The sequence below is a fragment of the Salarias fasciatus genome, chromosome 4 (assembly GCF_902148845.1).
Source record: "Salarias fasciatus chromosome 4, fSalaFa1.1, whole genome shotgun sequence".
Taxonomy (NCBI): Eukaryota; Metazoa; Chordata; class Actinopteri; order Blenniiformes; family Blenniidae; genus Salarias; species Salarias fasciatus.
The window spans coordinates 3008509-3023552 of NC_043748.1; the positions used below are offsets into that span (position 1 = coordinate 3008509).

At 47.4% G+C, this 15044-nt stretch overlaps 1 protein-coding gene across 1 annotated transcript in view; it reads right to left on the minus strand.

Moving 5' to 3' along the window:
* LOC115387573 (inactive phospholipase C-like protein 2) overlaps positions 1-15044 on the minus strand; it is a 57240-nt gene that overhangs the window by 17303 nt on the left and 24893 nt on the right. The window contains exon 2 of the mRNA XM_030090349.1: positions 1739-4225. Coding sequence (XP_029946209.1) covers positions 1739-4225 — 2487 coding nt within the window. The remainder of the gene's footprint in view (positions 1-1738; positions 4226-15044) is intronic.

The window sequence follows — 15044 nt, forward strand, 5'->3', positions numbered from 1 at the left end:
TTGCGTGGATTCCTAATGCAATCTGTTAAATCTGCTCAATTGAGACTGAATCAGGAACACATCGGTGGTTTTTCAGAACTGCTTTTGAAGCCAGCACAAAAACTTTGTTCAGTAGCGTATTTGCACACGAGTGGTTGAAACTGGGTTATTTATATCCTTCCTTTCACTCAGATGTAGCTCTGTCACACATTAGGAATGCCATTATGTGAACACATTTGTGTTCATTGTTGGTGCATTACCTTTATTTCTGACATCTTTGGTTCGTAATAAAATAATTCACCTAAACAGATATATATATATATTTTTTTTTTTTTTGCAAAATCATAAATTGTGGTCCTTTGTTCCTTGTCTGAAATGTTTTCCTCCACATGTAGCAATTCTATCAACAAAACACTTCCTTTAGTTGCCCGAATAATGTTGATGGAGCCGTTTCAACAGCGTACAAAGACTTTCTTTGAAAGCTGTCAACGAAGACAAGAGCCTGTCACTATTGTGAGGTAACAGCCAAACAAGCGAATGTGTAAAAAGCGCGCTGGCTCCCCTAATGTTCGCATCTGTGGACCGAGAAAAAAAAAGAGAGAGGCTTTGTATCACACCCTTTAGTCATCACACAGCGAAAAAATAAAAACGCACACAAAGGCTCCTTCTTGCTGATTGTCAGTGAAATATGCACCCTGGTTACAAATCTTCATTTGCTCATCTCGGGGACTTTGGAAGTAGTGTGCTAAGTGCCTAGCAACCCAGTCCTCTTCCCTGGGCAGTAATTGTGTCTCATTAATGATTACATTATTCATAAACCTTATAATTGTACAGCAATGTCACTTTATGGCTGCTCTCTTCTACAACACTAATAGAGTGCAATTAGTGACAATCCTCTATCCACAACAGCATGTTCAATAAATTCAACCAGAAACTATTAGATCAGCATGAAGGTACAATAGAAATGTTTTATTTTGGCTTTTAGAGACGTGTATTTTATGCCTTTTGGTTTCTAACCATTACCAATAAACAACCATGTTAGTTTGCGAGTATGTTTGTGATCTGAATAATCCCAACTAATTATGCAACTATTATCCAGTTCAACAAAGGGTGAAGATGTTCTGAAGAGGTTGCTGAGCACATACAAGGACGGCTTTCTTTGTCGTTGCACTGGATTTACACAGTAACACAATATACCCTCTTACACTACTGAAAACAACAGTGTCAGTCATAAAAGTGGTAATTGGCAGATTTCAACACAGAGACGCCATTTTTTAGTTGAGGAGTACTTATAATGAAATGGTTGTTTAAATGGAAAATTATGGAGACAAATTTAAAAAAAAAAAAAAAAAGGTGTGAAATCCATTCAGTAGATAGTTGAGGTCAATTAAAATTGAAACTAGCTTGTGAAATATTTTGAATGCCTAATGTTCAATGTACAGGCTTAAAGGCACGGTGGGCTCCGGCTCAGAAAACTTTCGTTGAGTTTTGAAAAGCACTCAGTTACTGAAAACGCAACAGTAAATAGTTCTTCAGCACATGTGCAGCTAGATGGACAATACCAACAATGGAGGCCTCTGGAGCTGCTTGACTTCGTCTATATTCTCCTGGGACTTGGTAGTTTTATAGCAAAGAGTCATTCTAATAGCAATTCAACTTGATCGTCTGTCGATACAATGTCTGTGTGTATGTGACAAAGGTCATCATTACTGACCTACAGAAAATGCGTCATGTGTATTTTAGAAATGAATCGTCTTACCTGGACATTTTCTCTGAGGTCCGTGGCCTCCCTGAGGGGCTGGGTGGAAGCTCGGAAAAGCTCGTCCACAACTTTGATCCCTGTTGTCTTGGTGGTGGTGTACTCCCGGGCCTTCCGGCCCTTCCTGACAGACAAACCCCGTTTGTGTGCCTTTCCTCCGCCCCGCCTGTTCGTGATGGCTACATGAACAAACAGGGTTGTGTTGGGAAGGAACTCTCCTGTCAGCGACTGTAAAGGGACGTGTCTGTAGCCTGGCTGTAGGCACTCAAACGGGATGGTGTATTGGCCAATGAACTCATCTCCAATGTAGTCATCATCCAGAACCACGAACCGCAGCACTGCAAGTTCCGGTAAATTAATCTGGAATTCAAAACTTTCATCAAAAATAGGGTTGTCACCATTCTGGGACACAGTCTTGGTTCTTTGCTCAGCACAATCAGCTGGTATGCCATGGATCTCCACATAAATGTAGGGCTCCACCACGTCGCCCTTTGCAGCAGAGCCCCGAGGCTTGGGCAGATTCTGCCCGCTGATGACCTTGATGTGGAGAAGCTGTGCAGACACTCCTGGTAGGGAGTCTCGGGCGTTGGCACTAAAGTAGGACACCTCTTCCCTCATGATTGCTGGCCGCAAAACGTAACCGCAGTTGCCATTCTGCCTGAACCAGCCCAGGTTGAGGTCCATCATCAGGCCTGGTGTCTGATAGTTCATCGCCACAATTTGGCAGCCACACTTCCAGAAATCTTGGGGGTTCATGTTGCTGGCATCGATCCTCATCGGCGTGGGATAAACTCTGGAGAGGAAGCGCTTGTTGTAGCAGACAAATTCCTCCGGGAACTCGTTGGCAAACCTGTTTGCATCCACCTCATTGAAGGAGCACATTTCCCAGTATTTTTGTTCTCTCTTAGAAATCTCAAAGTCCCTGAACTGGACAGACTTGCAAAGAGAAATAAGATCAGAGAGTTCTCTGCACAGTCTGAGTCTTTTGCAGCCCAAGCCATTCAGGTGGTCCCTGTCATCGGCTCCCACTCTTCGAGACATTTCCAGACCCTCCTCCTCATCCGTCACATCCCCTTCGGCGTCTGCACAGCTGGGTGGGAGCTTCTTGCCCTTGAGAAGAATTTTACCTTTGAGAGTTTCAGGAGAGGGTAGGTAGTTCTCCTCTTTGTTGGGAGGCTCAATGTGTAGCTTGTCCCCAAGAATCTTCTTCATATGTTGTGCCATGACCCTCTGCTGGGGGATACAGCAATGGGTTACCATGCAGAGAATCAGGGGATACTCAGAACCCTCAAAAGCATACTGGTTTATGATGTCCAGAACTTTAGAGAAAGCCAACTGAGAGGCAACGGAGCTGCCGACGTACACCACCGGTTCATTATCAGGGCCGTCCCATACGATGACCTCAATGCTGCGGCATCCCATCCTCAGAGCTCTGATGTAGCTGCTGATGTCCGACGATCCCCAGAAATGATCTTCCAGAAGGGAAGCATTGTGTGATGAGTTGATGTAGTAATGAGAGAGAGGCTGGGTCATATCCTGGCACACACGCTTGTGCTGGGGATCAAAAATGTGGCATTCGGAGGACAGGAGGTAGTGCGTAAAACCATCAATCGTGAGGTAGACCCTCTCTCGGCCTTCGGCAGATGGCTCAAATTTCTTGACAATATCCCTGCACATGTCTTCTGTTACGCCTTCCACGCCTTGCTCCACCTCGACAAAAAGCATCAGATCTTTACTGTCCAGATACTCCTTGTTACTGGAGAACTGAACCAGCAGAAAGAAAATCTCGGGTCTGGTGCAGAGCTCACAATAGGCCTCCACAAAAGTGTCCATATTAATTGCCTCTCCATATTGGTCTTTAGCTTTCTGTAGTTCCTTAAACTTGAGTTCTATCCTAGACTCTTTCATTCCAGGGTTGAGTCCCTTGATTATCTGTGTGGCTCTGAATAGATCTATTTGTCCTTCTTTCTCCATGTCGGCTAGCTCGAACACCGAGCCAATCCAAGATGTTCGTAGGCTCGGCTGACTCGGTTCCACCATGTCCACCGTGTGACGGCCATAAGATACGAGATACCTCAGTCCCATCACCCAGGTGCTGACGACATCGGCTGTACTGGCCACCAAATCCAGTGACTCGTAGTTGTCCCCGTAAATAATTGAGAAGGCGCATTCATCGGGGAACTGATCTGAAAGACCATTGCTGCGCAGAACAGGGGTTTTCTTTCCCAAACGAACCTCCTTAATGCTCTTGATTTCCAGCTTGGCTTTCTCCGAATCCTTCTTGGACGGCTCCCAACGCAGCCAGTGCATGTCTGGATCCAGCAGGAAGTAGCGGTTGTACATGCGCGAGTTAGAACGCACCTTCTTCATCTCACAACCCTCCATCATGAAGGCCATGCAAGCGGCTGTGCTGTTGATCTTACGGTCGCTTGGCATTGAGCTGAAGGACACCGTTTTCTTCCTCACCTGCTTCTGTTTGGAGCCATCCTGAAAACAGAGAGGGGTGAAGGGGGGGGAGAGAAATCAGAAAAGTGAGAAAAGGCAAACATGTACCAACAATAATTAGGCAAAGAAATATAACTTTCAGCAGTCAAGTGAGCTCCTGAATACACAGACATCACAGAGAATATTAATGGGCCCAGTTACTAACTGCTCGAAGGAATATTCTTTTTTTGCCAGCTGTGCCCGGGCCCATCTTGTGGAGACAGTGCACAGTGGTTGACAGGCACCATGCAGAGTCTGTCTGACGTGTGAAAAAGGCACCCAAAAATATGACTACGGCATGCCACTGGTCACATGGATAAATAGTTGTTTACCCCCAATGCACACCTGCTTTTGTAATTATTCTGCTGGAATTGTATGTTACATAACTCCACATTAAGATAACTGTGGTTTTTCTCCTTTGAGAGAATATGGTCGACTGTATGAGGTCAGTTTCTTTTAAAAACATGACTTCTTGCTGTAATGACAGGGTAGAAAAGTACAGATACTATTTCCATCTTGGCCCAAGTCACACTGGTTTCATTTCATGAATGAAATTAAGAGCTGCAAAACTAGTCTCAAGTTACCTCCTTAACTGCAAATAATATTTGCTGATTAAATATTCATCATGTGGGCAATTTCTCATAAACACACATCACGCCAACCAATTCTGCCATGTTGACCGTGACACCGAGGGGACGGTCTACAGTGACCGAGACAAAAGCCAAACTGGTGAAAGCTGCTGAACAGATGCTCTCCCACCTGCAACGGCATGATCTGAACTCCTGTGTTTTTCAGCTCTGTTTTTCTAGCTCGAAGACAGCAGACAGCGGTGCTCTGATTCTGCACGGGGCTGTGGTTGGATACTTAGCCTGAATGCAGATGGCCGGGTTTGGAAAATTAGTCTTGCTGAATAATACATATGGCGGAGAACGGTACTTCAAACCTGAACACAGTCTTCTTTTACAGATTAGTCGAAAAGCTTCGGAGTGTCGTTATCGAGAGTCCACCGAGTGTCTTTCTTTAATGGCGTGTGAGCGATTATGTTAAATTACACCTCTAGTATTATTTAACTTTCACCAGATAAACTCAGGCATCACTCTTGTTCCATATCTTTTTTTTGTTTCCTTTAGAAACAAGGACTACGAAGCAGAGAAGGCCCCAGGGCTTCCCCTGCATTCTGCTCAAGTCAGTGATTGCATGTGCAGTCCTGATGGATCTCCCCTGTGCAAGGTCCAACTCTAGACACAGTGAAACACCTCGGGGCTATCCGTCTTCCAGCTGACGGCCAGAGGCAGATGACGCTTGGCAACTCATCACGATTAATGAGCGCCATTTGACGCGGAGCTGAGGAAACGACACGATCATCGCTCTCTGGTTTTGCCCTTGTTTCACGACCTCTATCTCTTATCCCGACACGCAAGCAGGCAGTATCATCACTTCAAAATGTGTAGTTACTCTGAACTAAAAAAAAATAGATACAGACAATGTGACTAAAAATACTTGAGCTATTCTTGTTTCTGGTTTCTGATCTTTCACTAGGCGGGACGCTCGGTGATGACGGGACCACCCAGGTCAAAAGATTCCCCTCTGTGTGTTAAAATAGAGCTATTAAAGCATTTACTTTCTCCCCCTTGAGAAATACTCGCATGTAATTGTCGTTAGAGCAAGTGCCAAAACCCACAGGCACATGGCAATGCATAGAGCGCTGCCAAGCCCGGGAGGGTGAGGACACTGCTGTTGTTTCAGCTGAGGGATAACACAAAGTCCCGAGCCTTTCACAGAGGTAACTCTGCACTGAAAAGAGCTTGTCAGCCATTTCACGAGCTCTAAACACACCACAAAGCTGAAACTGATTTAATCCTCATCTCTCTCTGTCTTGCGTTTCCTCCAAAAGCTCTCTTCCACCGCCCCCCCCACTCCCCAGTCGTCACAGTGGGGGTGGGAAATGAATCTGGAGGCCATGACGAAGAGCTCATGTTTCAACACAAATGTCATTGTGTTCAACTCAACAAGCCTGCGTCTTTCATCTCACACGAAAACAAGTTACAGCTAACACTCAAACAAGGTTTACACTTCTCTGTTATTTACAAAGTCAAGCAGATGGACGTTCATGGGTATTTGGGGGGATAAGTGTGAATGAAAGCAGACTGAGCGAGGAGCCGTTTGATTGTTTCCATTCCTCTTTTGGGGAAGTGCTTCAGCCCAAGGAGGTCAAAAGGTGTAAGAGCAGCCTGGAGTGTCATTAACATGCTGTTACAATTAGACGGCCGGCCCGACGGGACCACACGCTGACCCTCACCACCTCCTCTGTGGGACCAGTCAGTTCACCAGTAAAAACAGATTCTCTCTGTCGAGAAGGATACAAATCTGCACCTAGTTAATTAAGTCATGTCAATAAAATGGATTGCATAAACAGAGAGAAAAGAAGACACCAAAATACTGTCAGTCATAATTTCAAGAATTTAACATTTTTATGTTTATTTAAAAAAAAGAAGAAGAAGAAGTCTAATTTCTATGTCTTATTGCAGGGTCTGTTCTCTGTCCTGAACAGGGTGTACCGTGACTCTCACAGTTTGTCAGCTAGGAAAGGTTCCAGCTCTCTCCAATTCTAGTCTGAATAAAGCAGGTACAGGAGATGGATGGTTGGACACTCTTTTTCTGCTCCTCTCTCACGCCAGTTTTTCACAGCCCCTTGGGCCTTTCCTAGTGGAGATGTCAGTATTTCTGTGTATGTGTGTGTGAGCACTTAAGTGCTTATGGCTGGAGCGCCTGTTGCAACAGAGATACAAGGGTATTTTGGTAGCTCTCCACACCTCCCCCCACCGGTTCCTTGCTCCCGTGGGGACACTGGCCGCTGCCGGCTGGGTCAAACACTTCCCCGTGGAAGGGCGAAGCTGCCGGGGACGGCGGCGCCGGCGGCGCTCTCTGAAGGGCGGCGATACGCCACACTCTGCCTCTCACCTGTCACCCCCCCGACAGCGGCCGCAATAAGAGGCACAACATGTGGAACTTAACTCCAGGGAGGCAATTAATGCAACAGGCCCTCAGCTCAAAGGTAGCAACAGCAGCGGCTCTCGGGTCGCCTCGTACGATCCAGTCCCCCGCTGAGTGCAGTGCGGCAAAAACAATAAGGCTGGGAGTCAATACTGTCATAGACATCCCATCTTTGTATTTCAACGAAATAGTTGTGAATATTTGCTTGGTTTTCCAGTCTTTTGTGGTTCCAGGCTTCAAGCGTCATCACACAGAATGACATCTGCTCCAGTGCTTTCGTGTGTGTGTGTGTGTGTGTGTGTGTGTGTGTGTGTGTGTGTAGTACTAGTGGGGACCCAAACTTGATTGCACAGCACACCAACCTATTACCACTCATGTCACCATGGGGAGGAAGATGGAGGTACCCGAGAGAGAAATCAATAGATTTCTAGGTGGAGACATGGTTCAGGCTCAGACTACGGTTCAGCAGGTTGGAGTTAAGGCTTTGTTTAGAACAGAGTGTCAAACACATCTCAGTGCAGAGGCCACAGACAGCCCGATATCATCTTGAGTAGGCGAGACTGGTGAAATAATCCCATAATAACCTTTAAATTTAAACTTTATACTTAATGAAATGTTGATATTTTCACAAAAACAATTACTTCAGAGAATTACTGTCACTTCAACATACAGTCAGTTCTAATGAAACCTTGTAGTGTAAAATACAGTAAAATATATCATTTGTTTGGTTTGGCAGGCTGAATAAGAGGCCCAGTTTTGACCCACAGGCCTTATGTTTGGCACCCGAGGTTTATAGTGAGATTGTCGGGAATGAATGTAAAGCAATGCTCTTTCTCCGTCACACATTGAGAGACACAGTGTCTGTGCATTTGTCAGCAGCCCAAACTGAAGCTCCCACAATGCACTGCTTTATTTAAAGGCCAAAAAGAGGGCATGTGTCGGCGACTCCACTGTCAAACGCGGAAATGACCGAAGTGCCGAGCGGCTCAACCTGCTTTGGAGCGCGCGGAGGAAGACTCTCTCCGCCGAACGCCTTCCTGTGGGACGCGCCGCCTCTTTGACTACCGCAGCCCACTTCCTCCCCAGGACCCCCGGCCATCCCACCTCCTCAGAGCGGCGGTCTTGGCAGCCCGCCACTCGCTCCTATCATATCTCACCTCTAAAAAGGCTGCGCAGAACGCAGTCAGGCACGGCTCAGTTCCCTTCGCCCACAGAGCCACTGTCGTTTGTGTGTGTGTGTGTGTGTGCGTGTGTGCAATGAGAGCCAGTGAATAAGGCAACGGGGGGAGGGTAGGCGGGGGGAGCGTGGGTAATGGGGAGTGAAGACAGAACAGAGTCGAGCTCCAGATGACGTGCTCTCCAAGATATGAGTCACAGTGTGTGTATTCCGTTTGCCTGCATGCGCTGCGAGGATCACAGGATCGCCGGCTACATGCACACACTCCGACAGACAACTAGTCAGCGCTAAACCTCATTACACTGCTAATGCACACACCGGGATGTCAAACGCTGGAACATCAAACACAGACAGACGCCGTTTTTCGGGAAGCGAAACATCGGCGCCGCTTGCGGCGCATGCCTCTTCGCTCCGCAACAGTCAGAGCAAACAGACGCTAAAGCTATGATTGTCTTCCTCTTACCTGTCTAAACAACGGCGGCGCGATGAGTTACACAATTCCAGATACAACGAGAGGCACTGGTCTGACTGGAAAACTGGATTTTAGTGTATACCGATCGGCCATAATATTATGACCACTTGCTTCCTCATCTCCCAGTTAAAATAAACGCCTGATAAGATATAAGTCATCAAATCAGAACTTGTTTTGCTTTGCGGTTTAGCTGTGATGTTCGTGCCTCACAGCTGGTGTCTCTGGTGGTATATAGTGGTTGCAGTGACTCCTCAGACTGCTGTATAGCTGTTTAGACGAATACACAACAAACTGAATCAGAACTACCTTCTTCAGCGGTCTGAGTCTCAGGAGTTCCTCTGTTTGATTTCAGCCTTGGAGATGTTTCCACGCAGGCTGGCCGTCACACTCTGGCCTTTGTCGAATTCACTCAAATCGCTATGCTTTCCTATTTCACTTCTAACAAACCAACTTTCAGCACAAACTGTTCACTTGTACCAGGCGCCATAACAAAGAGGTAATAAATCACCTGCTGTCTGTCATAAGGTCCTGGAGTAATAGAGTATTTTCCTGTACTTTTTGTAGTAAGAGAGATGAAACACTGCTCCTTGCAGAAGCACTAGATGTCATGAATCGGTTGGATCTGGCTTCTGTCTTGAATAATTTCATAGTTCAGTGCGCAGACGACACAGGTAAGACGTCCCCGTTCTTCCACCTCCTCGAGTCTCGGCCGTCCACCATTACCCCGAAGCAGCACCGCGCCTCCCTCGTCCCCGCATCCGGAGACGGTCATTGAAAGTGACATCCAAGTCCTGCCGCGCTGATCTGAGGGCAGACGGCGTTCAGACTCCAACAAACTTCCTGGAAGTATGCGGAAAGAAGCACGCATGGAGAAGACGGAGGGTTGCAGCGGACTAACGTGCGATAAGATGGTGTATGTGAGATTAAAGGAGAACGTGACATTGAGAAAGGGAGGTCCTTTAATCAGATTATTGTTAATTTAATTTGTTTAGATGTTTGAACTCTGCTGCGCAACCTCAATGTCAATGAAGCAGGACTGAACTGTAATCAAATAGGAAATAGTGGAGACATAGAGAAACAGGCATCAACAATAAATAAGGAAGCGTTCATACCTCGGCAACATGCTGACAGCCTGAACCTGAACGCCACATCTGAACAAGCATCATTCCTTTTATTTGTAAACAGAAAACGTGGGGAATAGTAGGAGAGAAATAAGTTCGACAAATCTGGGAAAGAGGGAGAGAGAGGGGGGGGGGGGAACTCATTCCTGTCACCATTTGTCACAGTAATCTCTCGCGTGGGCGGCTGCTTAAATTCTCACAGCGGCCGTCTCCGCTGCGCATCATGCCATTCACCGCGCCACCTCGGCGCGAGTTTCGCAGAACATGAACATAATGCGCGAAAGGGTGAGGAATTCAAGGGCCGGGAGGGAACGTGAAATGCCTGAAGTGAATGTGTGCACACAGAGGGATTTACATTTTCATTCAGGTGCTCCGTTGTGGACGGCGCCGGTTGTGCCTTGAATGTAAAGACCTCGTTCTGCTCGTACCGCGTTTCACGCTTTTATAAGTGCGAAATCCTCCGGGGAACAGCCCAAAGAGCACCAAACAATTTGACTAATTACCGGCCCGCAGAGAGATTAGAGGTCAATGTTATCGAACCACTGGAAAAAAAAAAAAAAAACTCAATGGCAGCCAGTGCAGGTACATCCCAGCCTCTGTGCTCAGGAGTGTATTTCTCCCCGCTATCAATCATGAAACAACTCAATACAGCCTGTGCAACACGTCCGCTCCGGCCATAAAACATATCTCACCCATCTCAGTTCACTGCCCTTCTGAATGCACACATGAGCAGAGACGTGCACGCCGACGTCAGGCCCTCCCGTGGCTTCTCCATCACGCCGCGCTCACTCGCCCTCCCCAGCTGCTGCTCCTCCTCGCGCTCCCCCGACCGCCTTGCTCCACCAAAGGGGCCAATTACAATCCTGCAGAACCAACCTCTTCTGTCCACGCCGTTCAGGTGTGTTCAGCCGTATGTACTCGAATGGAAGAGCGGCCGGTAGCTGATGACTGTCCACCAGGTTAAGTCAGCATGTTTACATGCTGACACTACACCCGTTCTTCATGAAGTTGATGTTCCAGAGGATCCCTGGACAAAGTTACCTGCCGTCAGTGTTGGTCGATGAAGTGTTAGATTCCCTCTACTTTGACTCAGTCCCTGTGGCTTCTGCATGTTGGCGTAATGATGACGCAAATTTGTAAAGAACTGATGTTCACAGCAGCTGATTGTAGCACTTCGCTACAGAAAAACATAACCGAGACAAGAGAATTCAAGTCGACCGTTTCCCTGATATTTGAATATTTTGTTTCTCTGGCTCGGATGAGTCTCTTCCTCTGAATGCAAAAGGCTATAAAGAGAGTTTTATGTGAGAGGACAGATTCCCCCAAGGAGTCGCAGGCTTTTATCATACTCTTTTAGCTGAGTAATTCAAGTCTTATTTTGTTTTTACATTGCTAACATCAAACACAAGCTTTTACTCTTTTTTTTTTTTTTCTGTTGTAAAATCGTAAAATCTTAGAGAGGTGGCGTTGGAGCGCTTCGGCCCATTAACAACCTTATGTTGACAAAGTGAGAGCTGTGTGCCAAGCCCCTGAAGCTAAGTGCTACTGGGCTCACCTACATCTATCAGAAATAACTATGTTTAGTGGGCCCCTGTGGTCGGCGCTGCTTTAATTAAAGAGCGTTGTCTCATCTCAATGCATTCCTCTCATTACATTCACTACCACAGTGTTTTCTCATTTTCCCCAAATGGTTTTCAGCCACAGGCACCGGATCTAAGCTGTGTTTGCCAAAGATGAGGAGGATGTGACGGGTTGGGGGGGGGGGGAGTGTGTGGGCCGTGAATGTGTGTTTTCCCAACTGCTGACAATGGCCAGTGAAAGGATAACAGTTGATACTCGCCTGTTGACACCCGGGCCTTGTTATCGGTTCCCTCCCTCTTTTTCTTTTTCTTTTTTTTCTTTCCTATTGCACATCCTTTCATCCCTTAATTATCGATTTATCTCCTTCGATTGATTAAGCTCTTTAATTAAGTCTGGTTCTCTGTGTCGCTCTCAAACATCTATCTTCATACAGCACCAATCAAAAGATTGGATTGATACCGGGAAGCGACTAAGGTCACACCAGTGGTGTGGTGAATGTTTCCACCCTCTGGGAGATGATCTATCACTTCCTCTATAATATCTGACAGAGGCAGCTGTTGTGAACCTGCTCACAATGAATTGTCTGCCGGAGCCTCGGGCGCAACAGAAAAGGGGAAGCCAGAAGAATTCTGTTGGGTAAAATGCTCACACAGGATGTGGAAATTTGCCCGTCCTCTTATGTTTTCTCCTCAGCGCGTCTGCCGGCTTTAAAATGGGAAGCGAGAACGCCGCAGTGCCACCAGAATGAGGCCCCGCGTCTGATCCACATCCAGGGAAACTCTGCGCCGAGGCGCTGACCACATTCAGCCTCCGGTGCTCGGCGCCGCAGTTTGGCTGAGAGTGACATGTTTATCACACCCAGACAGAGAGAGCCGGGGACGAGCGGGAGGCTGATTAACAACAAATGTCACCCTGCCAGTCCCGTGCCACGCACATCCCTGGCATTTCCCCTCCGCCTGAGACTCAGCGCCGGGGTGGAACCACATTCGGCCAGAGGAACACAGACAGGTCTGCAGGAGGGACGGAAATAAGAGATGAGATCAGCGCAATGCAGAGAGAGAGACAAAATAAGCTAATCTAAGCCCCGGTTACATTTTGAAAGGGCTGGACGGGGATTTGCAAGTCTGATCATGAAGGTCCTTAAACTATATATAAGACCGTGACGGGACGACAAGGCCACGAGGTTCCCAGAGCACGGCTGCAGTGTCTTGGACAGTCTTGCCTGGCGTCCTCAATATTTCAGGCCGTCAGCGCGGCCGAGCAGCGTAACCTTGACTGCCATCTGCATTGCAGCGGCTGGTGAGGAAAGTGTCCCCCTCCTGCCACCAGAGAGCTGTGCTGCTACTGCAGCAGGACAACTCCGATACTCTCCTCTACCCTCCTTACATCTCGCTCCTCCACCCCCACCCGCCTCCTGTACTCCCCGAACGGAACAGCAGAGAGGTGAGGAATAAGAGCGAAGCATGCTGCACCGTCCTCCTGATGTTCACAGACTACCACAGAAACGGGTATTTGCAAACAGCACCACGGCTCGTAGCTCGTCCTTGAGGAGGACTCTCCGTTTGTATTCACCTCTTTCATACAGTACATGCTGGAGAGGAATCCGCAGAGGGGTGGGAAGCTGTGAGATCCATGAGAAATGCCGGCGCAGGAGCAAACACACGTTAAGTATTCATTACTAGTGGGAAAAGTGAGATAGATTCTATTTCTGTTAAAAAAAAAAAAACTGAATAATGCTTTCATTCTCTATACATTCTGATAGTATATAAGCACAAAAGCTGTTAATGTAAAATTCCAGAGGAAGTCCCACATCAGAATTTGCATGAGACCTCAGATAACTGTGGGAATCGTGGAGTGAGTGTGTAGCCCTGCATCATTCTGGTCTGGAAGTACTTCTAAATTCCGTTGACATGGCAAAGTCTAAAGTGAAAATGCATCGGTTTTGCATTTTGGTTTCAGAGACGTGTGGCGGTTAGACAGCTTTGTTTCAAAAAGTTGCACTTCCAATGGCTTCGAGCACCGTTGTCGTGTAAACAGAACCCCAAAACACAACAGAAGTGTTGCGTTTTCACTTGAAGCCATGCGATTAGTCCAGTGTGATGGAGAAAAACCTGAATAGAGCAGGAAAGATTCTACCCCCCCACGACAGAAATACTTCAGTAGGAATAGAACTGTGTGAACCAGAGAACTATGAACCCTCCAAGCAAATCACACGCCAACATTAAAACCAAAAGCTAAACCTGTTTATGAAGTAATACGAATCAATAATCACGCACACGCGCACGCACGCTGCTCGACCCACATACCGCGGAGGTACGTACCTGCCTCTAAGTGCAGCACAGTCACCGTCCAAACACCCACCTGGTGTGTATTTTAAACACCTCAAGCTGTGGAGCTATTTAGACGCTGGAGTAGAGGAAGAGAAGGAGGAGGCTAAAACTGGCAAGTGTTCAGTGAAGTCCCGTCACCTGTGTGGGAGCAGAGGACGGTGTGTGGGCAGAGCAGAAGCAGAAAGGCTCACTATAGCACAGCGCACATGGAGCCTTTGGTAAATGCTATTGTTTTCTTCCAAACCCCCCCTCCACCACCACCACCACCACCGCCACCAGCAGCACCAACACTTTCCATCTCTGCTCGGCGTTTGGCAAAAAAAAAAATAAAAAATAAGACCACGTCTCTGAGCAGGCTTTGATCAATGATGCATTTTCTTTCTGACACATTCCACGCCTGCGTCCGTGAAGCCCACTCAACTCTATAAATAACCCCTGTGAGCCTGATCCTTGGCTGGGCTCCTTCTGTCTCGTCAAGAGGCTGGCAAACCGACTCGCGGCCCGTTCCAGGTCTTGTGGAGGAAAAGAGCGACACTGGCTCGGTATCTACGCCCATGCATCTTTGATCTGCAGGGTGACGAGCCTTCGCACGAACCTCGCCTTTCATTATAGACAAATATAAACTGATTAGCTTCACTTGGACTAAATAAACACTTATTACTCAGCTTTATTATAATTATACGTTAAAGCTAATCCAGTGTTACAGGCGTCACTGGATCGAGGTGAGGTTTATTCACTGTCGCTGCTGCAGAGATGAACAACAGGTTCAACTGTTTTCTCTCCCAGCAGTGCAGACAAATGTCGGACATGCGAGGAAGCCTGTGTGCATTTGTGTAAATGCACTTTGAAAGGAGGGTAGAGGACACGGGAGCAAAGTGGTTCAATGTGCCCACTGTGCAGAGAGGCTCTGGATGAAGGTGACCTCTGTGAATGCCCGCATAGAACGACTGACGGTCTGCTGGACGGAGGGCAATGAAACTCTGGAGGGTCTCTCGCATCAGGAAGACTGTTGATATGCAGGAGGGGGGGGAAAGACGGGGAGATCTGCGCGTCCTATTTTTAGGCATGGCCTCACTTCTTTACCGAGAAGAGGGGGAGTCAGGATTCCCTGGGCGAGAACCGAACAGCAGGAGGGGAGGTGAACATG